At 44.3% G+C, this 27,407-nt stretch overlaps 1 protein-coding gene across 2 annotated transcripts in view; it reads left to right on the forward strand.

Moving 5' to 3' along the window:
* Positions 1-27,407, forward strand: part of kremen1 (kringle containing transmembrane protein 1) — a 63,699-nt gene that overhangs the window by 17,569 nt on the left and 18,723 nt on the right. For both annotated transcript variants that reach the window (XM_084551459.1, XM_084551460.1), the window contains exons 2-3: positions 4,768-4,930; positions 13,495-13,586. In XM_084551459.1, the coding sequence (XP_084407585.1) occupies positions 4,768-4,930; positions 13,495-13,586 (255 nt within the window). The remainder of the gene's footprint in view (positions 1-4,767; positions 4,931-13,494; positions 13,587-27,407) is intronic.

Here is a 27,407-nt window from a genome sequence, read left to right on the forward strand (position 1 = left end):
GGTGAGGTGCGGTCCATTAACTGCCGAGCCACTAACTTCTTCTTCTTCTGCGTTAAAAGAGCCGTGTGACTATCTGTGAAACCTGGACAATAAACGCGAAGCAGTCTTGCTGCTGTCCTCTGAAGTCTGATGTGGTTTTGATGTGGAAATGGTTGCTGCTGGGGTGGGGCGGGCCGGGCCGGGCCGGGCCGGGTGGTGGGGAAGGGGAACCAGATTTTGCGTTGCAGCCAGCTGTGCCCCCCCCCGGTCAGAAAAAGAACTCCGTAACCTGCCACATCTGGCCTTGTTTGGCCCGGCCCTGGCCTCTGTTTCTTACTACGCTGACAACGGTAATGGCTACCAGCGCGCTCTGGAGGGGAAGCACATTGTGTATTAATAATCTGCCGTTTCTGTCATCTTTGTTTGTGGACTTTGGAAAGTATGGCTTCGGCGTGCGGCTTCCAGTTCGGTCGTGTTACCGCCTAAACAAAGTAGTTCTTGTGCGTAGTCCTGTACATGCATGCGTCTATCATAAACTAATTTTGTGTAATTTTATTACAGTGGAAATATTGCTCATGCTCTAAGCCTGTTTTGCTGTCCCCAGAACCCAAAGCATATAATAAAGATGGAAGGAAGCTCTTTATGTCAGCCCTCTGCGAGGAAGCAGTTGTCTGTAATTATCGCTGCTTTTCATCCCTCGTGGTAAACACAACAAATAAGTGCTCTTGTGTGACCTGGCAATGTGTTTCAGAAGAAACAGTTTGTAAGCTTGTTTGTTTGTGTTCTTGAGATCACGTGACCGAAGCCCCCCTACTCTTTTCTTTCTCTCTCTCTCGCCCGCCCCTCCTTTCTCAGAGCATTTTGAAGTCGCAATGTGGAAGTCATTAGCCGCAAATCCCAACAAATATAATAACAGGGCGATTAGCTCTCTCTCTCTCTCTCTCTCTCAGCAATCCTCTGCTGTTTCTGTCTTTTTTCTCTCGCTTTCTCATTGCTGGGGTGGTGCTGTATTCTGTGAGCGCAGGGCTTGGTCAAGGGCGAGTCCTCCTCTTCCCCTTCCCGGACTTTTTCTATTTGTGGATCTGCTTGTATTTTATAGGAGGCTTTTTTCCCCCACTTCTCTCTCTCTCTGTCTTTCATGCGGTGGTGGTTCTGTTTCCCATCAGGGCCTATGATGAAACCACAAGAAAGCCCGGGGCCCATGTGACAAGAGCTCAACGGTTTCTTGGTGACAAGGAAAGGGGTGTGAGGAGGGAGGCGTGGACGCGTTTGGAGGGGAGTGGTGACGGTCCAATCAGTGGATGCGCTCTTAATTTCCTCCAGGACAAGGATGTCAGTGTAAAACTGGCCTTTTTTTTTTCCTTCGACTTGATAGATGTGTGGATATCCGCAATGGTCCATTCATCTTTACGATGGCCTCACTTATCTCCGAGTCCTTGCAGATCTGCTACTTCCCATTCCCACCACAAGCAAATGGCGTCTTGAAACCACATGGAACACCCCCCTCAATTCCCTAACGGTGGCAAAACGCTGCCATATTTACCATCTCATCCTGGAAAGCCAACTTGGCCGCAGCAGGGCGGGACGCCTGCCAGCTGCAACCCCGTTCCAAGCGGACCATGTGCAGACAAGCCATGCCTCATCCTGAAACTCTAGTGTAAAGTTTCCCGGAGGAGGGGAAGAGAGAGAGAGAGAGGAGACATTCACAAAGTCATCCGGCTCTTTCTTTTTGATACAGCGCATTGAGCAGCGATGCGTGCAGCCAAGTTCCGTCATTTTAATACCTGCTCTTTTTGGGGAGAAGTTGTTTGAAGGACGTGAGCTCATTTGGGATGCGGTCGGTTGCCCTGCCCCTGCCTGATGTTATCCTCTTTGACTGGGGCAGTAACAGTCGTGATTGCTTTTGGGGAGCAGTGAATCATAATTGTGCCTGTGCTGCTGCCAAACTCTCCATAGTTTCCTTTTTTTTTTCTCTCTCTCTCTCTCTGTTGCCGTGGTTGCCAGGATGCATAAAAATGTAAATACAACAAAAATTCAAGACATCTTCGTGAAATATTACTCTACACGATACATATGCATTCATGCTCATACTGGGGGCTGCGCGAGTTTAGATTTTTAAAGTCGACTATTACGTGATGAAAGTCAAGTCAAGACACGGACTAGTCTCTGATGACGTCTCTACTGAAAACACAGTAGAAAGTAATGAAATCTATATTCTTGACCTGAATACATACTGTATGCTGAGAACAGACAGCTCGTGTGCTACATACTGTGAGCTGCAGATATGTATAGCCTGTATAAAAACAGGCAGCACCTCGGCACCATCAGTAGCATTTAATAGTACTCCACAGGGTGTTGTCAGATGGGATAGTGTAGCAGGTATTTCTCAGAACCACAGGACGTTTGGTGAAGTTGTTAACTGACTGCTGTCCAGAGGATTTGGACCGTTCCTCTGCTAGCGTTAGCGTTAGCCTTTTCAGATGCGTTGCAGTAGTACTTTAGTTGTATTTCAGGACTGACGTCACGGTAGTATGGGCGTCATCTTTAGTGAAGTATTTCCACACACTTGATGAACCGCTGCTAGTTTGGACTGGACTCCTCACCTGTCTTCTAGGAGGCGTCCATGTTGTTATTGTCATGTGATCAGTGACTAGTTGACATGATGCTTAAAGCGCCATGGCACATGTACAAGCTGATAACAAAACAAATCCCTTATGTACGAAGTCTTCTACAGGTTATATACGCTGCTGTCTGAGTATCTGCCTCCTGCTATTGAGACCTGAGAAGGGGAGATTTATTTAACATGCCTTTCTTGTCCTCTGGGTATCAGGCCAATCATAACTGGTTATGTGTCCTCCACCCCTCTCATCACTCCATCATGTTAAGGTGCCGAGAGCATGACCCCTGCCGTAGCACCATTAAGGCTGTTTTTCTAACCTCAACAGTTCTGCCTCAGTTGCTCTCAGGTGGATTTACGACCTGTTGTCTGATGTCCTCGCATGCCAAGGCAGCATTAATTTGCTAAGAGAGAGCGGGAGCCATTCGCAGACAATGGAGTGGCATCATAATTGCAGGAACCTGACACCCTGCAGCTCCTTGCTGCTGCTGAACTCCTGTCAGCCTGACGATGGATGGCGGATAAGCTTGACTGAACAACACAGCCCGAAACAACTTTAATTAAGAGCAACTTTTGGCTGACACGCTGAGAACAGCCGGGGCCTCTGATTTACTCTGAAATTGAGTGTTAGCAGTATTTCTGCGGTGGATGCGAGGGGCTGGAATGCCTGTGTGCGTGCAAGCTAACTGCTGTAAACATCGCGCAGCATGCTCCGAAGTATTGGCAGCTAATTACTCAAATGCATTAAACTTTAAAAAATAAAATAAAAACATTTGTTTGTCGTGTGAGCAATATAATTCTGGATTTGCTTTCATCTTCCAATAGCACACCCATGTTCTGCTCAGCGATCTCTTGCAAAGAAAGGAACTGTCAGAAGTTATAGACTCATGATGTGAAACAGCCACAAAGGACAAGCTAAGAATGAGCTTGGCAAGATACTACAGAAGCTGTGTTACAAGGCTGTGAGGCTAAAGGATCCCCATTTTTTATTTAAATATCAGCTGAAATGAGATGAAAGACAGTTGAGAGGGTGATAAGACGCGAGAGGAAGTTGGGAAACCTTGGCTTCGACGGAGAATAAGAAAGAGCCTTTGGAGCACAGCTGGATCACCAAGGGGTATAATGACTGTCATATTGCAATGCATTAGCTCATACTCAGCCCAGACAGCTTGACTTGATAAAAGGGGCCGGTCATTGGCTAACCACATACATAGCAACAAGACCCCGTGGAGACCAGCCAAACAAGCAACCATTGTTTTTACTCTTCTTTATTAATGTGCGATTGACAGGCATGACGTTAGGTGGTTGTAATAGCGCCGCGTGCTCTTGCTCGACATCGTAAAATGCATCTGACTCGGGGAAAGTGAGAACAAATGCGTTTACGGTTTGCTAAGAACTCCAACACAGGACAGAGGACGACGAGAAGCCCGCGCTGGTTACACCGAACGGGATATCCTTCCATGCTGTCGGTCGCAGCAATTACAAGCACCTGCAGAACGAGTAATGATAGCAGTCGCATGCTAAATGAACATTTTCCACTGTAATTGCAATCAAAATAGGACTTTGGTTGTAGCTGCTAAAGCTCTCTTGACGTGAGCTCCCTCGAGGCGATCGCTAGCAATTGCTCATCATCCTTCCATCAGCCATTGTTTATTTGAAATCCCTGCGTGAGGGAAGAAAAGCCTTCCACCAGCCATTGTTTTGCCTTGGGAACCCGGCTCTCTCTCTTTCTCACTCTCTTTCTCTGACTCGCCCATATGGTTGTTATACACTTCCTGGAAATCCAAGCCATATTTGCTTTTGCTGTATATCTGTGCCCCCTCCCCCGCCTTTGTGCTCGTGTGCGTGCATTAATTGAAACAATGCTGTCATTGATCTTGTTTTGGCCAGAACTTAAAAATGCACGGTGCCTGGGCAAAGAGTACAGTTGTTCCAAGCCCGTCGTCTACAATCACTCCAAACACATTAAAACATTTTAATAGCGCAAGAATCCAGATTCTCAATAAAGAATCACATGTGTGGCTGCCTTTTACGCGCCTGTTTAAAAGCTTTCTCCCAGCTTTTGATTTCCATCTTTATACACAGTGTGTCTAATCCCTCACTGCAAACACTAGGTTGTGATTTATGTATTTCTTTTTTTCCTTTTCACCATTGAATCTCTCTCTTTCCAGAGTGTTACACCGCCAATGGAGAGGACTACAGGGGCTTCCAGAACCAGACCAGCCTGCACGGTGGTAAACCCTGCCTCTTCTGGAATGAGACTTTCCAGCACCCGTACAACACCCTCAAATACCCCAATGGAGAAGGAGGCCTGGGCAGCCACAACTACTGCAGGTGGGTTTCCTTTTTTTTTTTCTAATCTGGAAGTTCACTGAGTGTGATTAAATGATGGTTCAATGAAAAATACCCTCGTCTGTCACAGGACGGTTAACATTGGAAAGCAGGCAAGCTAAATCATGTTCAAATCCTCTGAGAGCTTTTTTGTAACGTGATCCCTTATTGTTAAGTTGCAAAAGTCTTTGAGGCCTCGAGAAAAACACAATTTTCTGTTAAGGCAAAGATAAGAAACAAGTATGCTAGCAATGTCCAAAAACAACAAACTTTACCTACTGGCACTTCTAAAGGTTACTTACTGTAATTTTATCTATTTCACTCTATCAAAACCACACATACACACACAAAAACACTTTAGGAACAACTTGAAAAAACATGAAGAACCGCACAAGGTGTTGACCTGGCCTCTAAATTCACTAGATCCCAAACTGATCAAGTATCTGTGGGATGATCCACAGAGACCCCTCCCCTCAAAGGCCCCCCCACTAACAACATTGTGTTGCCAGACACCACAGGACACCCTCAGAAGGCCCATGTCCATTCTCGGATGAGTCACAACTGTTTTGGAGGCACAAGGGAGACCTACACAATATTAGGAAGGTGGTCATAATGTTATGCCTGATCGGTGTATGTTATAATACCAAGAAGTAGCATCTCAAAACTTGCCTTTCTAAGACAGACTGGGGTTTTGAGCCTTGAACTTTCGAGGCAAAGCATTTGACTGAATGATTTAGAACCAGGTCGAACACGAGGGGACCTGCTCAGACATTTGCCTCTGAATATTTTACCGGTGTACCCAAAGAGAACGTTTAGCTCTGTCATCACAAGGACGCAAACATGTTTGAAGGGTTTGTGTGTTTCCAAATCTCCATCGCTCATCCCCGGAATGTGGAGGGACACGGTGGCTTTTGGGTTTCCTGAAAGCCTTTTCTATCCATCAGTCACACTCCCAAGTACAACTGTCAGCGTTGCATTCACAACTGTCATATTTGTGCATTTCCAGCGAGCCGCACTCTTTCGTGAGCCTGTTCAAATTCACCAAGACGTCCAGAACAGTGGCTTGGCCCAGATCGCCAAGCCATAAGAAACAGAACACCCCTGCGCTTTGGCCCAAAACCTCTGAAGCATTTCTCTAAGTCATGGTTGTAAACTCATAACGCAGCGATGCTTTGAAGTGGCACCGGACAGATTTGTTTTTACTTGAACTGGACGGGAATTCGGAAGATTTATGAGCAGGATACATGCGGCGGATCGAGGAAGGCTTTCCCTGCACATTAGAGGCATATTATGTCCAACAAGTGATTGAAAGTGGACATCTTCATTGTTTAGATGTGGCTGTTTTCTAGGCCTTTGATGCAGTTAGCAGCTTTTCCCCCTCACTGGGGCTTTGCTTCTTTCCAGACCGAGGGGTTTGTGCTACTTAGAGCTGTAGCTTCAGCTATTCTCAGACTTTTCCACCCGTCGCCCATGAACAGCGCTGCAAGAACGTGAAAGCGGCCGCTTCATTGTGAAAAGACGAGGGATGGCATTCATGGCATGTCTGCACAAGGTCAAGTATTTGTGCACGCGTTGTGGACATGAATGTCACCCACAGAAAGATGGATTAATCCCACTGTAAAGGAAGATGTGTAATGTTTGACTAGTTCGATGACAGGACGCTGGCACAAGAGTCCCAGTCTCGTATGTTGTTGCCCAATTTGGATTGCAAATCTCCTTATTTACATGAGGTGCATCTTGCAAGTCAAATCGTTTCCCATATTTCTTTAACCCCCTTTATCAAACCTTGTCTCAAGTTCCTCCCTCTCATCTGATGCTTAGATTTGTGTCTGGTACTGCTGGTAATCCTTAGACAGGGGGATAGCCAGGACGCTTTTGGGAAGTCTGAGCCAGAGACTCAACTGTGGTTTTCAGAAATGAGATCTCGGCACAGGTGGATAATGCAAAGTCGGGAATCTGAGCACACATGTTGAGAAGCTGAAACACTTGACTTTTATTCCCATCCCTGGTGTTTATCTGGTGGCGACTAAGTCGAGAGGGCACCACAGTTGTGCTGAAAGAAAGAGCCCTAACAGCCCCTCACATTTCATCTTTACGGCCTGCTGTAAAATACCCCGGCGAAAAAACAGGGAGAAGCTGGGCAGCGGTGAAATGCCACATTATTCCCCCTGCAAAGAAAGGAGCACAAAAGCCGCAGGAAAAGGACAAGAGCTCTCGTGTTTAAGCAGAGACTTGGCGAGGATAATTTGAATGCAGTGAATATCGCGTTACTGCAAAATGTTCCTATCATGAGGTCGAGGTAACCGATCTACTTCTAGGGCTCAGATGCTGCTTTGCAATCATTCTGCACGTTAGCAAGACGCTCTTATTAGTCCTTAAGTACGTGTTTGACCTTTTCTGAACGCTTCACTGCATTCATAAGAAGAGCGTGACAAAAAAAAAGTTTATTGTTCCTACCAACATAGTGCATGGTCCTCCAGGCTGATATTGGACATTCGCCCTGGTGCATTAGTATGAGGGTGTGATGGTTCAGTGGGTGGTTGAATAGCTTTGATGGCTATTTATATGCAGGTGTGTGTGTGTGTACAGTAGTATTTATGAGTGTTCCCAGTGGCTTCTAATGCTTCCCCCTTCCATAGATGAGATAATGGAAATGCCAGAGCGAATAGTGTTCCTCAAGTCGATTGCAATTGAATCGCCGCGATGTCAGGTGCAAATCTGAGGTCAGGCGAACCGAAGCCAAGTCGTCCACTAGTTGTGTGGCTGTGTTATGATCCCAGGGTGGTGCTTTGTTAAATTGAGAGTTAATTTAAGTGTACCACGGGGGCATGTACAGTAATGCCCGGGTGCGAAAACGTACCCTGGATCAGAAAAGAATGTTCATTTGGAGAAAAGAAACCATTAAAAGTTCACAAATCAGTTGTTTCCACGGCCTTTCGCTCCAGGAGGAGGAAGCACTTTTAATCCGTTGTTTGGTTTCATTGTAAAACATTTGGAATAATGTTTTATTGATATCGTACTTGGAGCGGTTCATGTGAAATTCTGCCAATTGGATTGTTAAGCTGATTATATAATATTCTTTGTCGTCTAAAGTCGGGCCAAACTATAATTTTTTTTATTGTACAAAGTTGCAGTCAGTGTTATCATAAATAAATCTGCTCAGTCTCTTGCGAGGTTCTTTGGTGTGGTTGCAGATTTAGAACAAGTGAAGAATGGTTTCTTAGTTAAAAGAACAATTTACATCAATATTCTTATTCAGTTGATTTAGATAATGGTTTGACAGGTTGTAGGATTTCTGTGTAAGATTTCTCTCACTTTACTGGTCAAAACATATTTATATTTATATGGTAGAGGCCAAACGTGTTCTCATTGAAATGGTCTCTCCAGGTACTCCAGCTTCCTCCCACCGTCCAAAGACATGCTCATTAGGTTAAGTGGTGATTCTAAATTGGCCGTAGGTGTGAGTGTGAATGGTTGTCTGTCTCTCTGTGTTAGCCCTGTGATAGACTGGAGACCTGTCCAGGGTGTACCCCACCTCTCGCCCAATGACAGCTGGGATAGGCTCCAGGACCCTGCGACCTTCCAGAGGACGAGTGGTTACAGAAAATGAATGAATGAGTTACCAAATGGGGTTAAAGATGTTGTTCCAGTAAGTAACTACATAGTGAATAGTGACTTTATCATCTGTTGGTGTGTGGAGAGTTTATGCCATCACCTAGCTCCAGTCTGGTCCACATTCTCTGGTCTATACTTTAGAAGTTATTAGAACCTAATAGTCAACGTTTGATCTGATAATTTCTTTGTGGTTGGAATGAATCCAAACTTTCTGAGCATGTTTCTTGTACATTTCTGAAGCCATGATAGCATTAACCCGGCATAGTCAGTTCTTTTCAGAATAGGATTCCTTTGGATCAACCAATCAAAGCCATTTAGTTGTAAACAAATTCATCTGTCCATCATTTGATTCGCCCTTTTCCCAGGGTATAATCAGTTCCCAACAGAGCGATTCCACACCAACTTTCCGTCACAAACATTTGTTCGCATGGAAGTTGTTTGGCTCCAGTTTGTCCAAAATTCTCATGAGTCACGAGTTACTGGTTGACATTTTTGCTACAACAATCAAGTGGGGGGTCATGTAATGTGCCCCCCGGGGTAATGTAGTTTAAATGTCATTATGAATAGAGGATAATGACCGCCTGTGAGAACTCCCGGTTTGACGGGAAAAGTTGCCACTGTGCTTTGTTGTTGCAGTTGCAGCGGACAAAAAAATATGGTGCCTTCATTGCTCGATGAATCCAAATACTGATCCAGAATCCAAAAGCAAAATGACTGAAGCTACATAAAGTAATGTTTCAAACCATAATAGTTAGCTGTGGCATGCCAACACCACTTCTCATCACAGAATGTTCTGATCTTGTGAGTGTGTGCACCTTGGAAGAAGTTGTACATCCAAGTTTTTATGTACAGTACACAAACTTCTGTGTACTATACATACTGCTGTTTTCCAAAGAAAACACATTTTCTGATGTAAATCTCCGGATGATTTATTAGGATTTCTTTTACCAATCAAAGTTGTAGACGTGCTCCACTCTCAATCACCCTGTCTTTGGGACAAATTAATCCAGTTTATTTTATATAAAAATGAAAATTCCACTCAACTTGTACCGTGGTGGAGGCAGAAATCTCAGAAACAGATAGCTTTAAATATAAATAAACAAAAAAAGATCTTCTGATTTAGCTGAATTGATTCTTTGAAGACATAAATCGAGGAACACGGCGTCTTGTTTACCAGCAACACGTGATGCAAGGACATCATAACCATAATTTAGCACGAGCAGACTGTCTGACAACAACAATAGACAGTAGACTATACATATCAGCCCACAGCCCGACAAGCCCTCTTCTTCAATGCATGCTTTCATTCGGCGCAGCAGCAGGCAGCAGTTTGCATGCTAAATCATCCAAGTCAATTAAAGAGTCTTCTCTCAGGCAGTAAATTGCCAGACTCTGATCTGATGTTGACCTCGAATCCCAACCCAGACAAGCCTCTCACCACCGCTTTGCAATCAGCACTTCTCCTCTCTTCAATTCTGCAAAGTGAGGCAAGTTCAGCTTTAATCTTTTTTTTTTTCATGTCTACCAGTTCAACTAAACAAAAAATCCATCTACAATCTCGCTTTAAGTTTATCTGATTGCGTGTTATTCCCAGAATTTCAGAATTTGCACATACCAGTTAGATGTGCTATACGCTGCCAGGCATTTTAAATAAGAAAACAAATTTCCTGATTATCGTAAAGGAAATCTTTTGAGCAGCAGCAGCAGCCACCTAAGCACAGCTGTGTTCAGATCTGAGCCATTCTTGCCTTCAAATGCGGGACCGCAGTGCCTTTGAGGCAAAATGCAGTGTGGCTATAATTGGCTCTGCACCGGAGTGTGTGGCTCACTCCGAGCGAAATGAGTCAATCAGCGTAATTGTGCCAATTAAGTGTCCAAACATCTTCTGTGATCTACCTCTGGGTATGGGAGTGTTTGAACAAGCTCTTCCTCTCTGAGCCAAGCGGGCCTTCTCTGACGCATATGGAAGTGAATGCAAAGCCTCCAAAAACTCCCTAACACACACACACACACAGTATGTGTACACTATATACATATATATATATATATACACATAAAGATTGGCAGCGACTTTTATCGCCACAAGCACCAAAGAGCTAGTCTGTCCTTCAGAGTTAAGCGAAATGATTCCCATCAGTTGGGGTCTGCTCTTATCTCCACCGTGGCACCTCGGCTAATCCGAGTCTGTCTACTTTCCACCTTCTGTTCCACCCTTCTTCCCCTCTACACACACACACACACACACAAACATGCACATTGGCACCTAGGGGCAGGTTTGATTGCGTTTCTCTGTCATGTGGGCTTGCCTGTTCACTTTAGCCCTGTGGATGAGGTTCCCATGCTTCTGCTAAAAGGGTGTGTGCAGGTGTGTGTGTGAAAGCGAGATGAAACGCTGTTTGGGCATCAAGGTTTGGGAAAAAAGTTCAGACGGGAGGAGGATGTTGTCGGGTCAGGCATGGGATGGGTGGTCTGCTGCGGATGTTTCTTTCTTTTCTTTTTAATGGTTGTAATTCATGTCTACCTCCTTAAGGGGGTGATTAAGAAAGGGCAGTAAATTACATAAGTGGCTATAGCGTCTTATAGGGGTCCTTGGGGGTCTTATTTCAAATAGGGCTATTATGAGTTGACGGGCTTGAAAGAGAAGAGTGAGAAATGCTGCACAGTCCGGTGTTGTGATGGCTGGACCTAGTTTTTCGCCGTTTTCCTACATTTCAGCTGTAGCCTCGGGCTAAACAAACAGGTGTCTGCCTCTGATCTGGGCGCGGCAACAAACCGATATAGGCCAATGATCCAAATTTACGAGGAAACTAACTAGGCGGGACGTGTTCAGGCTGAGAGTTGTTTTGCGATGCTCATGTATAGATGATAGATGATTAAAAAGAGAGCATTGATATTCAGAGTAAAAGCTCTAAGGCTTTCAAACTTGAGTCGCATCCACATCTTTCTCAATACCTCATTCTGAGTGTGAAAAGAGAGGAGGAAGCTCAGGATAGTGTTTTTGATAGGAGAAGAAAAGAAATGGAAACGCCCTTCACAACTTTGCACACAAAAGGTGAAACAGGAGAGCGGAGGGCCGCAGGGGTTTTTCAGGATGCTACAATGAGGTGTGTCAAAAGAGAAGAGAAAAGGTCTCTGGCAATCACAGGAAAAAAAAATAAAACAGCGGTGTCATCTTAGACGGCTTCTTTAGTCCTTTTTATACAGTCCACAGTAAGCCTGAAACAGAGCTTAAAGAGCTGAAGCAGCACCGACCGGGATGAGCTTCCACGAACTGCGCTGGTTTATCAGTTTAGCAGTTTAGAAGTTGCCATGAGGGTCATGATTTACAAAGAAGGATGATTACCCTGGAGATATGGAGCCTGCACAAAGCTTTTAGGTATTTCCATCTTCAGTTCCACTTCTCATCGCTTTTGTAAGTGAAACTGAAAAGGAAAAGCACCGAGGGGCCTGTCAGACTTATTATGACGGGCTAAAAGTGCCTTGAGGAGGTTCAAAAGAGTCCGCGGCCTCAGACAAAAGCGTGGCCCCATCACCCATTCCCTTTTTCTGGTCTGTGTCTGGGCCAGAACAAAGAGACTCCCCCCCCGCCCCGACAACCTCCAACCAGACCAATTGGTCGGGCCTTTGACTGACATGCATGACCAGGCCTCCAGAGTGCAGAGTAAGGGGCTAAACCGACGAGCACCAAGAGATGCTAGAAGACTGACACAGCCGGGATAATCTCCCTCTGAAACATTGTTGAGTATTCAGCACTCTGCTGAGGGGTTTCCACTTGATAGTCTCGTGTTTTTGACCTGATAACCCTGCTATCATCATCTCTTCTTCCCCTGCCTTCATGACCTCTTCTTTCTTTTTAAACTTCATTACCTGCAGCATCTGCACAAGATCTCCTCTTTATTAAACTGTGCATCACAGAAAACTATTGATTTCATGAACATGTTGTTGTCACATATGTTGCATTCATAAGAGCAGTGAAAATACATGTTATTATTAAAGAAATTCTGGTGATGGACATGGTCCTTCTGAGGGTGTCCTGTGGTGTCTGGCAACAGAATGTTGTTAGTGGGGGGCCTTTGAAGAGAGGGGCCTCCGTCCCTCTGTCCTCCCTCTGGCAACAGAATTGTAGATAGATAGATAGATAAATAAATGGATTTAAAGTAGTATCATCAATGACCACACCAGTTGGTTCCTCACAGGGAGGCGTTGTAGAGTCTTTTGTCCTGAGGGACAAACCACCTCCCCAACCTGTCTATGCAGCAGGATAGAGACAGCAGCCTGTCACTGAACGAGCTTCTCTGCCTGACTATGGTGTCATGTAGAGGGTGGTGGACATTGTTCATGATGGACCGGAGTTTGTTCAAGGTCCTTTTATCTGCCACCGATGTCAGGGACTCCCCCACCAGCTCTGCCCCTACCACAGGGCCCTCCTTCTGTATCAGCTTGTCTAGTCTTTGAGTCCTATGGGTTGATGGGGAGGGGCCTCTGTGGATCATCCCACAGATACTTGATCAGTTTGGGATCTAGTGAATTTGAAGGCCAGGTCAACACCTTGTGCTGTTCTTCATGTTTTTTTTAGCTGTTCCTAAAGTGTTTTTGTGGCTGCATCCTGCTGGGGATGGCTGCTGCCATCAAGGAGTGTCATTGCTATGGGGTGGGGGTGCCTGGTCTGGTCTAGGTGGGTGCTACATGTCTAAGTAACATCCACAAGAATGAATGTCAGGTCCAGAAGTGTCCTAGCAGAACATTGGATTGTCACAAGATGGTCAGTGTTACTCACTTCTCCTGTCAGTGGTCATAATGTTGTGGCTGATCGGTTTACTATGACGTATCCAGATATAAGACAAACTTTAAATCCTAAGAATTTAAGAAGAAGCAGCAATTATTTTATATATTTCTTGAACGGCGATCGTTCCACTAACCTCTCCTCAACCTTTATCCCTCTGCATCTGCAGAAACCCTGATGGCGACGTGCAGCCGTGGTGCTACATTGCAGATCACGAAGATGGGATCTACTGGAGATACTGTGACATCCCTACGTGCCAGAGTAAGCCGCTGCCACTTCTTTTCCTATCTCTACCCTGCTCTGCCCTGGGGGCCGTATCATGGAGCCCGCGGGACCAGGCGCTTTCATTGCTTTGCTCATATCCTCGCCTGCTTTGAGGAGCCTTTATGGACTGGATGCCTTGTACACAGCTATTATCATCTGAAAAATGTCTCTAATTGCCTCCCATCACCCCTCCTCCTACCGTGCCTGGGCCTGCCTTTTCTTTAATGCAAGCTGTCAGTCACTGCCTGTATGTGTGTGTGTGTGTTGTATGTGTGTTCCCAAGTTTCCCCTTTGGCTTTGTAGCTTGTTTTGACACGCTTTTTGATGTGAGTGACTATGTGCATCTACTCGTTTGTAGATGTATTTGTGTGCGTTGCTCAAATGTGAGCGTCCCTGTTTAGTCGTTCACGGATGAATCTGTGTGCGATCAGAGTTTGTGCTCCTGTGGTTCCTCTCCACCAGTCTGGCACACACTTACAAAGAGCTGCCAGCCTTTAATCAAATTACTTTCCCTCCACCTTTCTAATCAGGTAGAAAACAGACTTGAGTGGATCAACCTACACAGTTTGTTTTTTTTTCACGCCGAAGATCAGAATTCCTGCAGAGGAGGCTCAGATACGGAGATTTGCTGCAAGCTCGTAGCTGTCACACATGCTGAATTTAAAATATTTCATCTATTCTTCACTTGTGTGTTTGCATAAAAGTGCAAGACAGGTTAGGTCAGAAGGTTTTTTTTTTATCAACTGAAAGAATTCGATAACTAAATGTGCAAGATAAAGAGCACAATTCTATCCAAGCAGAACTATTTTATTTACCTTAAATAAATATTTCGCTTGGCTCTTCGCGTTCTATTTTCTGATGCAGTTAACCTCTAGGTTACAGATTCCTGTCTTTATCTGCATTCAGTTCAATTTCTTTTATCACTGCCTCGTATGCATGCAGCATTCAGTGGTTAGCGTTCTGGATTCAAAGGTTCTGGAAAGCTGCAGGTCTTTTTTTCATTCTGTTTGCAGCCACCGTGCTCTCCCCGTCCTTACGCGAGCCCTCTCCGGGTGCTTTTTGCTTCCTCCCACGAGGCTCCTTGCAGGACAGGTTGATTGGCGACTCTAAATTGCGTGTAATTGTGAATCTGATTGCGAACGGCTGTCTGCTTCCATGTGTCAGCTCGGCGACTGACCCTGCCTCTCACTCCGTATCAGCTGAGATTGCCCTCGGCCTTCCGGCGTCCATCAGAAAAGGATAACCGATGCATGGAGGGATGGATGGGTGGATGGAATTTAGCTCTAATGCTCCTCTTGAAATCGCAACAGATAAAAGTTTGAGACCAGAACTGAGCTAAAGGGGGGAAGAAGAAAAACATGCGGCGTGTGTTTGAACTTGAGGTAGACTGGGTAACAAGACAGTAAAGATGAAACTTGGAGAAGTCTTTTCATTATAGTAGGTACCACCAGGCCTCGAGAACCTCCCAGGCCCTCGAGCTACCCCACTATTATCCCGTCTGAGTAGCATGCTTGACTGAAGCCTGCTGTTTGAATGGCTCTGGACCCATTAGCCCGTCTAATAATGCCTGTTGGCTGCATCGCATGTGTGTACACATGTTTCTATCTATTGCAGTTACTGCATTTTTATATGTATAGGAGTCTTTTTGTGTATCCCATTAAGAGTTTTGACTGACCTGTTTCAGACAACTGTGCATTTAGCTCAGCGTGCCTCGGCGGGTATCTCAAACCTTTGTGGATTTGGAGGAAATAGTGGCGAGCAGCCCGCGCTGTCTCTGTTCAGGGCTGGTCCCTTATCTTTGGTGAAATTAGGCCAGCTTTTGTTCCAGATGGGTTTGCCATGTGCTGGTTCAGCCTTGTTTTTGTCAAGGATCCAGTACTGTCCAGCGTGTAACCCATCCCCGCAAACGTGTGTTCCATTTCTAACGGCTGAGAACTTTGCCCGTATCAAATGCCGCCTTGCACGATTGTTCCTCTTTTACCGCTCGGGTGTTAGAAGTTAGACGGCACGCCGTAACGTAAGAAAAGGGGACGAGGTTTGCCGCGAGCCAGGAATTGAGTGTCAGGAAAACACGCTCGCTCAGTGGAGACGGCTTCTCCCTGTCCCTGCAGGGGTACCGGGAAGCTTTCAGAGATGAACGCTCATCTATCTCATCTATTGTGAAACCGCCGTCGCCACGTGGTGCCGCACCTTCTGGCGCTGCCTGTTCTCAATCTGCTGCGATTGAAAACGCTGGTGCTCGCTCATTGTCACGGCTTTCAGTCTGCGGCTGGCGACAATAGCCTCAAAAACACCGTAGTGTGCCAAAGGAAGGGCAACAGTGGTCTTTGTTTTCATTTTGTCTGACTTTTTGTTTTGTCTGCTGCTTCGTTTTGTCTACCTTTTTCTTTCTTTTTCTTTTTTTTTGCTTATGTTTGATGTTGGTTGGTAATTGGTCACCGCTCACTGAGGCACCTGCTGCCGCCTGCCAACACCTCATCTGTTATCCAGCTGTGCTCCCTGTCATCTAGGGTCATGCCACCCTGGCGACACACCCTGGTAGACCGCACGCTGCCAGGCAGGTCACACAAGGCCAGGAACGCGTAGTCATAGACAGTGTGGATTACAGCGTAGGTCGCTGCATTTGTTGATCCTAGTAATCCCTCATGGCAGCAAGTCATCATGCGGTGCATTTGTCTAAACATTTCAAAAAAAGGCACGCTGTCAGTGCAAATGATCTGCTGCAGCTAAGTGACATTTGAGCGTTGTCCTGCAGCGTCGAAGTCCTTCTCGTTCCCAGACCGCGAAATGCTCGGCTAAGCATGTTCCTTTCATGTCATTGTTTAACGAAGTCCAGCTTTGTTTCGCATAGCATTTCTCAAATCTAATTTGACTAATTGTATTTTAAGTAATGTGACCCATTCATTGATGAAATTCACTTTTCTCCATAGTGTAAGACAGTCACGTTTTAGTCAGGCCTTTGTCTGGAGGGCAGAAAGTACTCACTGTTTGTAATGAGGTGGAAGGACTGTACCAGGTAATCTTCCGGTGGTCAAACCAGTTCGTTCGCCAAACACGCACTAACACGCACAGCTGAAGAATCCATTAGTTAAGTCTGACGATTCCCGGAAGGAAGGTCTTTTTTGGTTACGTGTGTTGATGTGGGTTTTGCACAGTTTGAAAGTACAACGATCAGGCTGGTACTAGTAAGACTTCCAGTCTCCAGCAATCACCTCTCCCAAAACCAGGATCATTTGGAAACTGTAGGCGTCATAAAGCTTGACAAGTCCAACAGGGCGCAAAGTTACAAGTTCTGTGGTGGACTTATCTTCCGGAGCCGATGTCTGCAGAGTTTTCTTCTAGAAAGTTGAAGTTGGATCATCCCACAGATACTTGACCAGTTTGAGATCTAGTGAATTTGGAGGCCAGGTCAACACCTTGTTCTGTTCTTCATGTTTTTTTTAGTTGTTCCTAAAGCGTTTTTGGCTGCTGCCATCAAGGAGTGTCATTGCTATGGGGTGGGGGTGTCTGGTCTGGACTAGGTGGGTGCTACATGTCTAAGTAACATCACAGTAGCTGCTCACATGCACAGAAATAAAGTTTTCTGAATCAGAATCTTGAGTAAAGGATTTCTTTTTGAGATGCTAAAGAGCCCTGCTGTGTCTTTCTGCGTTGTGATGTTCTCTGATCGTTGACAACGCCACGGTTCCCTCCCCAGAGCGTTCCATACTGGAAAGACATTTTGTTTTGGTGTGGCTACTTGAAGCTGACATGCATTTGCTTGATATGCCCTGCCTGAATTTGACTGACAGAGTGAAACTGTCAGGGAGAAGTCCTCGAGCGTCTGCCAAGACTGCGACGCTTTGATCTGCACATTGGATGCTCATCTCTCAACAGCACGCAACCAAGACAAACTTGTTATGCCACTGTGCTCTCCTGCAGAACGGGGACGTGCAGCAGCGATGTCGGTACACTGCAGGGCCGGGTTTTTACAGCGAGCCAGCAGTGGAGGGAACAGACAGCGTAGCAAATATAATATAGGACAGTGAAGTCTCTGCTTTTTACAGTTTTAATGGTGAATATCAAAAGATTACAGCAGGATTAATAAACTTTTACCTGCCCAGTTAAGATTTATGACGTTCCCTTCATTAGTAGTATTATTTAAATAAACATTTACCTTTAATTACATGCATTTTTGTTTAATAGGCTGTCACAGTAATGTTTACAGTCTGTTTTTATTGCAGACATTGTCTCTGTGGCTGACAAAACCTGCTGGGCTGGGTAACGAGTCTCATTATCTGTATTCCATTGAGCTTAGAGATATTTTATGATGTGTCTTTGTCATCTGGCCGTCAAAGTGTTTACGCCTGAACGTTCAGTCAACCTGATGCATGAATAACTCACTCACTGTAGGATAGGCTTTCATCCGTCTGAACAATTGAGTGGGTGTCTGATTAACCCCGTCTGTCATCGTGGAACAATAGTCTCAATACCGGCGTCACCACCTCCACCTGGCAAGCCAACCACACCTTGAAGGCATTAAAACAAAGTAGTTGGGTGTTTTTTTTTTTTTTTATTGCTGAACGTTGAGGAAAATATGCGGTGATGAGATATTGCCTTCATTAAGACTGGTTTATGAAGCCGCTATATGGCACTTTGAAGTTCCACCGCAGTCAGCCTTGACGTGCTCGCGAATGAATGTGACCAGATACCTGCAGCGTGTCCGCATTCACCTGGCTCAACACTTTGGAACTAAAGTGACGTTTTGTTTTTTTTAGCTTAGTCACCTCAGTTGACGTAAATGTCCTTCTCTGTTCAGGTGTTTGTAGTCTTTTGCTGGAGAAGAGGGTGAAACCATACATTTCCTGAATTTTGAAGTTGTTGCCATCTTTGCCAGTTACTTTTAATTAAAAATTGTCCCAAAAGGTGGAGCGTGAGTGGACATGAGGTGGCCAGGTGAAGCCAAGGCAGACCGCTAGCTACCTGAGATTTAACTATCTCTCCAAGGAACCACGACTTTAAATATGCATAACTTTAAACCTTGATATAATTTAAACAATTGAGTTTAAAAGAATAAAACATACTGTTGTCAAGAATAGAATAATTAACTATTAAATGTAAACATGTTTATTTCTGCTGTAAAGTACGACATCTTTTACATTAAAGGTCTACGGGGATTGACTCACTTTAAGAGCCGGCCTCTGGTGGTCATTTGAGGAACTGCAGTTATTTGCCACTTCTGCTTTAACTTCAAATTTTAGCAACGTTTTCCAGTCTGCATTAATGTCAGTGCTTCCTGGTGCAGTGACATTCAGGTCACAGTTTTCACTTACGCAGAGAAATGTCAACATGTACCGAATTGTCTGGAGATGCAAGGCATTCATGGTTGCATGAGGACAGACTGAATTACCAATTAACCTAGCACAGTTAATGAGAAGACGTCTTTCAGGCTACACGGTAGGCCTGAAAAGGGCCAAAATAAACATGCTTGTGCCAAGTTCATGCCCAAAGCCATTTAGCTTGATGTCACTTATTCGTAGGCTGCAGTGATTTATTGTCATTCGTTTTTCCTTTTATTGTCTCAGTTGATTTAGTTTCCGGCGCAGTGGTGTGGTGGTTAGCACTGATGCCTCGCAGCAAGAAGGTTTGAATCCAGGCCGACTGGGGCCTTCCTGTGTGGAGTTTGCATGTTCTTCCTGTGTCTGCGTGGGTCCTCTCCGGGTACTCCGGCTTCCTGCCACTGTCCATGCCCGCTAGGTTCATTGGTGATTCAGGAGACCTGTCCATGGTGTACTCCACCTCTCGCTCTATGCCAGCTATGATAGGCTCCAGCCCCCCGGCGACCCTTCACAGTAAGAGCGGTTACAGAAGATGAATGAATGATTTAATTTCCGTGCTAGAACCATTAGCCAAGTCTAAATAAGGATCAAGCCTATTGGGGTCGTGCACAAGGACCGGTGTACCTGTCTGGCACCAACCAATACCACAAATAGCTACTTAATTTAAGAATCTTTGAAGATTTTAATGAAAAAAAAACAAAATGTCAGAACGAACGAGTGAGACAGGAACAAGTGCTAATCAAAATAAGCAAGAGGTCGAGACAAGTCGGACATGTGGTTTGGAATCCAAGCCCAGACTGAAGTGCCGCAGCCCTGCCTCGTGGCTGTTGTGGTTGCCTGAAACAGGGATGCTTTCAGGTTCTGTTACTGCAGTATTTATCTCTGTCTCTCTGTCATTGTTTTCAAAGGCGAAGTATTTCCCCTAGGTGGTCTTATACAAGCTTTCACCACAACCAACGCTCCCAAACCAGCATACTGAGGCAGGTTCAGGCATCACTGTGTGGAGAAGGATGTTTGTCAGACTCTGTACTTTTGACTGTGCAAAATCTGGTCAGATATTTAGACTCAAGAGTGTAGACATTTATTTATTTATTTATTTTTTGTGAGGTGAGCTAATTCCGGCTGCTTTAGATTAATGTTGTGAGAAGTGTAGCAGGGTGGTGAGGTCAGTCATGTGATGATGGTTAAGCTTTGAGAGCTCACTGGTTGTTTTTTGTTTTGTAGATATTAAAAATGGAAATGATTATCCGCCAGACCTAAAAAAAAAAAAAAAAGGCTGAGAGGCTCATCATGTGGCTCCTCTTCAAAGAATTACATGGAGGCTCCTCTGGTGAGAATTAAAATACTGTAACGTCTGTCTTGCGCACCCACTTGCAACCAGACTGTTTCTCCCCAATGAGCCGGGTATCAAGATTATCTCTCATGCCCTGTTAGGAACAAAAGTCTCCATTGCCAGTTTTTGTTTTTAGTGTGTATTTTGTCACTTCAAACACAAATCCCGTAATAGTCTATCTTTACACCGTGTAACCTAAATTGGGAACAAAAGTGCCATAAAAACGCCTCCACTTTTTTTATTACATATCTTTTAATCAACTAAAAACCAAATGTTTGATTAATTTAATTTGTCCATTTTAACCCTTTATATGCCCGTGTTTGTGATGGCGTTACAATTCATTTTTAATATTTTCGACAGTCTGGATGCAAAGTGCATTTTTCTTTCATTATTGCAGTCTTGGACATGTCAGTGATTAGTGACAACATTGATTTCAATGGAAAAAATCCACTTTGCATTCGGATTATTGAAAATATTTCAAATTGTTCTGTGTTTTTTTAAAGAAAAATGTGTGACGCCATCATAAAAACATTCTCCATGGACATTTTAGATAGTTAAGACATTTATGGCATGGTAACTCGTATATACTTTGTATTTTGTTGTAACTTTGTTTTTTTGCTCCTTAAAGGGGAACTACTGTTTTTTACAACCTGCACCTTATTTCTAGCATAAAATACGATCGTTTACTCACCCATATAACTTTGGTGTCATTTGTTCAGGAGCTATTTAGATTGTCGTATATCCATATAGTGGGAGTGAATGGGGCACCGAAACGCAGCCTCTAAATAACACATTATCTGCCGTGAAACTCGTTCATTTCACCAATATTTTGTTATGATACACTAGTGCTAATCCCCATTGAGTCCAGAGTTACCTGTTATCATCATCCAGGGTCTGTGGATTCACCTACAGACCCCAGATGATGTCTTGATGTCTTGTTTACCTGTAATTTGCTACTGCTATGGTTCGTCCACAACCTCAGAATCTGAAAAATATTCAGCCATGTTGCAAAAAACTAGCAGCAAAGTTATATTTTATGCTAGAAACAAGGTCCAGGTTGTAAAAAACAGTAGTTCCCCTTTAAAATTATGCACATTATGCTGCTCACCTGTGCCTTAAATTGTCCCTTGGGGACAAATGAAGTTTTCTGAATCTGAATATAAAGAGTTAAAACTTTGAAATGAATCAAACATTAGGTATTTATGATGAGGACTGAAGTTCATTAAAAGATGCATGTAATAAAAAAGTAGGAATAAATATTAATGTGCAGTTTTTATGGCGTTTTTGAAGAGGGCACTTTTGTCCCTCAATTTAGAGGTTTTATTTTTACACGGTGTAAAGATTACAGAAGAGTAGTATGGGATTTGTGTTTGAAATATGAAAATTTGTTAAAAAATAGAAAATATCATAGCAAAAACTATACCCACAGCTAAGTTATGGAGAAAAAATAACATTTATCCCTCTATACATCATTTACTGGTAGATAATAATCTTGATATATCCCTTTAATGAATAAGTAACTAATAATAATAAGTAATAAGTAACTCTTTTAAAACATGGTTTGAGGTTAAACTCATACAATCCCCAAATCTGGAGCCAGAGTTGTGTTTCACTCCAGGACAATCAATCAGAAAACAAAAGACAAAAGTTGTTTTTGATGAAGCCCTTTCACCTGCATTAGGCCTGTCCTTACCTGGCGAGGTGGGCGGAGGAGCCTTGAGCATTTTCTTTCTTTTCCTACTACTCTGACCTCTGGCCTCCTCGCGGCTCCGCCCACACCTGCCCTCGGGGCAAATACCTGCCCGCGGTTGCTATGTGGAAACTCTCAGACAGAAACTAGAGAGCAGAGACTTTCACAAAAACAAGCCACGGGGACATCAGGTAGATTTCGCCTCTCTCTCTCTCTTTCCCTGTTCTCCTTCCCCCTGCCGTCGTCCTGGCCGGGGTAAAACCAGGCAGGGCCATTAGGGAATTAAAGGTATTGATTACGAGGCGAGCCGGTTGTGTAGAATGTTTGCTAATGAGAACACGTACATGGCTGTTGTTTAGGGCTCGTCTTGGGGAAAGAAGAGGAGATTAATGGCAGGTCAAACCACTTTAGGGCTCACGAAGGAGGGCTCGTAGCCAAATGTGGATTAGCATTACTCTGCTCAGGTATAATAGATGGAATTTTTCATTGGATTGGCTGCACAGCGAGACTTATGCAATCTCTTGTACATGCACATGCTTTGTTTGCCATTGTGTCCATTTTGGGGTAAATTTGATCAAAAGTAAGAATGATGAAACAAAGTCTGCAGAGTAGCTGCTCTATGAGCCTGTGCTACTGTTCAGTGTATGCGGGCAAGTGACGCAAAAGAGCAGCATCCATATCCCCAAGATATTTGAGATATACACCGATCAGCCACAACATTATGACCACTGACAGGAGAAGTAAATAACATTGAGCATCTTGTGACAATTCAGTGTTCTGCTGGGAAACTTTTGGACCTGGCATTCATTGGTGTGGATGTTACTTAGACATGTAGCACCCACCTAGACCAGACCAGGCACCCCCACCCCATAGCAATGACACTCCTTGATGGCAGCAGCCATCCCCAGCAGGATGCAGCTTGATACAGACACAGACACAGACACAAAAACGCTTTAGGAACAACTAAAAAAAAACACGAAGAACAGCACAAGGTGTTGACCTGGCCTCCAAATTCACTAGATCCCAAACTGATCAAGTATCTGTGGGATGATCAACAGAGGCCCCTCCCCTCAAAGGCCCCCCCACTAAAAACATTCTGTTGCCAGATACCACAGGACACCCTCAGAAGGCCCATGTCCATTCTCTGATGAGTCCCAACTGTTTTTGGCACAAAGGAGACCTGCACAATATTAGGAAGGTGGTCATAATGTTATGCCTGATCGGCGTAGGTGCACTAATGAAAACAAATGCAGCCTTATGTAACAGTCCTGCCCCAAATCCTCCTTCCTAACTGTTCTAATGTTCCGTTTATGTTGAAACGGAGTCAGAAGGGTCTGATCGTTCTGGAGGACGTCGTCTGTGGTTCCGTTGAACTGGATCGAATTAAACTCTAAAGTGTTTCTGTTATTTAGCCGAGCCAGTGTCAGCTCAACACAATCCAGTTTTAATAGTTCTACAAACCACAGCCTCCAGAACGAAAACACAGTTGAATCAACATCTCTCTCGGTTATTTGGAACTAACGCTCGATACCAGAACCTCCGTGAAGATAGGATTTAAAGCAGGACTGTCACATTCAAATGCAGTCATGCACAGACGATACATGGATGTGTATTGATTGGGTTCTCGTTGTCTGTACTGTCGGGGCTTGTGTGTATTGAGTCACCTTTATGCAGAAATGTAGAATGTGCAACTACTTTTAACATATATATATATATATATAAATATATATACAGTTTACGGTGCAGTATTTAATTATCTAATGGAGAATTTTTTTTGGAGCACATTAATACAGCTCCTTTAATCCTTTGATTAACGACTGCATGACTTTCTTTCTTTCTTGCTTCATCCTCAGAAACTTAAAACTTAAACTTTAGTTTCAAGACTCGTTGACCTTTAAGTACATAATTGTTGAAACGATTGCTGCAGCTTCAAGTGGCCATCAATGCGTGGTACCCAGACAAGACGTTTTTCCTCTCTGTGTCTTAAGTGGAGTTTATACCTCTGCGGAAGATAGATGTCGTAACGTACGTACGTAGCCTACGCCGGTGCGAGTCATTTATACTTGTGCACTCGTCAGTCCGGCTCGCTGTGTAACAACACCACCCAAACACTAGGTTTTTGTTAATTTTTGTTTCCACTTCCTGCTTCACTTTCAACAATGGCAACTGAAACTTTGTCCGAAATTTTGCAGAAGACGAGTCGAACAAATGTTTGTATCTCCGAACCTCCCCAGTAAACCTTCCCTCAATGTGTTCCATCTTTATTGATCCATAACAATCAATTCGAAAATTGCGGAGATGGAGAAGCAGCCAGAAATACTAAAGCAGAAACACGCAACAACCAAGTGGACCAATCACAGCTCTTGTGGTCTGCGTCGCTGTGATGCGTAGTTACATTTCTGGGGAGGTGTACGTCAGTTACGGTGCTAGGGTCTGCGTAGGGGCTTACGTTGTCGCCGTAGCCTCTGCAGAAGTATAAACCGCCTACTAGTGTCCTAAGTAAATTTAAAGTTATGTTTCAACAATCCAGTCGACAGTCGCATGGCTTTCAATGAATAAATATGGATTCTAATGGGAATCTAAATCTGAATAACATCAAAATAAGATGATTTCTCTTACGCTGATTAGTGCACATCGTGTCACATGTCCCACGTTTGTGCAGACCTCGCCGCTCGGCGTCCAGAAGTCAAACGAGACAAACGAGAAGCCGATCTCCTTGGAAGGTGACTGGTGATAAACGGCTAATCCACCACCTGAGGTGGTCACAAAGTGTCTGCTGAATCTTTTCATCTCCCGGCCGCTGCGGTGTCAGGTCTCCCTTCGCTCCTCGGGACACGAGCTGTTTGGTTTGTCAGCGGAGCCGGTGTTGCGGCAAGGTGGTTGTATTTCATCTCTACACTGCATTGTTCATTCGAGAGTCTGAGAAGCCACTAATTATTCATTTAAAGCTCCGGCTCTTCCTTCTTCCTTCTAATTAGACGGTTAGTCGCTGTCCCAGGGCCCAGGGCTGGGGCATTGATCTCCTTTATCTCAATCTTGTTGTAACACAGCCTCTACCACACTCACACACACACACACATAGGGATTAAAGACGACATAAACATGTACAACATACAGTGGAGGCTCTGCGTCTGCATCTCTCTCTGTCTCATGTTTTGAACATCCAGTCTGTTAAATACAAACGCTTCTCTCATTCTGTCCAATAATAAGCCCATTATTGTCTAACTGTAATCTGTTCCCAGTTACAGGCCGCTGGATTTATGACCTCCATAGAAAAACAAAGCATAAAACCAACAGAAACACACAACGGCTACTCCCATCTCCTTCCAAACAATACAGAGTTTCCAGAAATGCTTGTCTTGGGGGGGTTTGTGGCGTATTTCTGGGATCCTCTCGCGGGCTGCGGCGCAGTCGACACGACTAATCGCAGTGTGATGAAATGCAGCAGCTGTATTTGTTTGTGCGTTATATATTGTGCTACAGAAAGAGGTTGGGTGCTGGGGAGGGGGGGGTAATAAATGGAGCCGAGACGGAGCGAGGAGTGAAGGCAGGGAGACAGAACGGGATGGAAACTAAAAAAACATAAACACAAAGTGTGATAAGTGCCGTTTCCTTGCTTGGTGCACGCGCTTCAGGAGGCGTGTGCGTTAGAGATTTAACCTGCTGCTGCTGGATTGATGGGAGGCGTCGACATACCTGTGTTTTAAATGACTCGCGTTGAGCCTTTCAGCACTCGAGGAATGCGCCTTTAAAGTCTCACCTCTTTCCTAATGTCTAATGACTTTATTTTTTGGCCTGGTTCTTGTGTGATTAGTTTCTCCTTGAAGGATCCTTTTTCCACGGTTCCTTTTCCTCCAGTGATTCTTTCTTAATAAATACTTCTTTCTCCGTTCTGTAACCAGAGATGCTTATCAGAGATTTTGTTTTGTCTGCACGCAATTCACTTTACTTTTACTATCGAGTGATATCAAAACTCGATCTCTGAGACGTCAAACCTTAACAAACAAAACAACAAATAAAGTGTCGCACAAAAAAAATAAAAGTTTCACTGGTAAAGACTGATAAGACTGATTAAAAAAAAAAAAAGGTTTACGCGTGATGTGCTAGATACTGGAGAAAAATAGAAACAGTGAAAGCAGAGTCTGTTTTTATTCATTCATTCATCTTCTGTAACCGCTTGTCCTCTGGAAGGGGGAGGGCTGGAGCCTATCCCAGCTGTCTTTGGCCGAGAGATGTAGCTCATGTGGTGTAATAGATGCAACTAGTTTATGACTTATGTGCTAATTATATTTACCATTTCGTTTGGTAGCTTTTTTAATTCAACTAACAGCCCAGAAACCCAAAGATACTCAGTTTACTACCATACATGGTGAACAATCCTCTCATTCCAAAATGAGAGGATTGAGATTCCCAAAATATTCTCTTTAAAAATATATTCTTCTGTTAGTCTGTTAGTAGACAGACACAAATCAGCTTATATACTGTACAACGATCAGTCATAACATTATAATCCTTGTTATTGTGTAGATCTCCCTTGTTGCCTCCAAAACAGTTGGGACTCATCAGAGAATGGACATGGGCCTTCTGAGGGTGTCCTGTGGTGTCTTGGGGCCCTTAGAGGGGAGGGGGGCCTCTGTGGATCATCCCACAGATACTTGATCAGTTTGGGATCTAGTGAATTTGGAGGCCAGGTCAACACCTTGTGCTGTTCTTCATGTTTTGTTTTTTTTTGAGTTGTTCCTACAGCGTTTTTGGCTGCTGCCATCAAGGAGTGTCATTGCTATGGGGTGGGGTTGCCTGGTCTGGTCTAGGTGGGAGATACATGTCTAAGTAACATCCACACCAATGAAAGCCAGGTCTAAAAGTTTCCCAGCAGAACATCGAATTGTCACAAGATGGTCATTTCTTCTCCTGTTGGTGGTCATAATGTTGTGGCTGATCGGTGCATCTACATTGAGTATAAAATAATTAAATTGTGTGCCGTTGCATCTTCTGGTTAGTTTGTCGTTATATGGTGGTTATTCCATATTTTTTATCTGAAATGTGTGTTGCATGTTATTCTTAAAATAAAGGTACAAATGCCCTTATATGATTTACAACATAAGAGATATTTATTTCATTAAAGCCTGCAGATTTAAGAGGAGTTTAGACTTTTTATATGCGTCGTAAAACGTAAAAGAACCCGATTCGCGGCGCAACGGAGAGGGTATTCTGGAAATGTGGCATAAATTTCACCACCGCTGCGATCCCTCATTACAGAAACCAGGCCGTCACCCACGCAGTGAAACCGCAGGGCGTTATCAGCCGTGATCGGCGTGGGCGCTCGCTGCGTCCCTGTGAAATGACCTTTCTTCTTGTCCCCCCCACGTTCAGAATTCTTGAGGCAGTAACTCACGGCACGTCCCAGTATTTCCTCACTGCAAATCTGCAAAATAAAAGCAGCGAGTCAGCTGACAGGAATCAGTTAAGCAGCCCCC

This window comes from Chelon labrosus (genome assembly GCF_963514085.1).
Source record: "Chelon labrosus genome assembly, chromosome: 9".
NCBI lineage: Eukaryota > Metazoa > Chordata > Actinopteri > Mugiliformes > Mugilidae > Chelon > Chelon labrosus.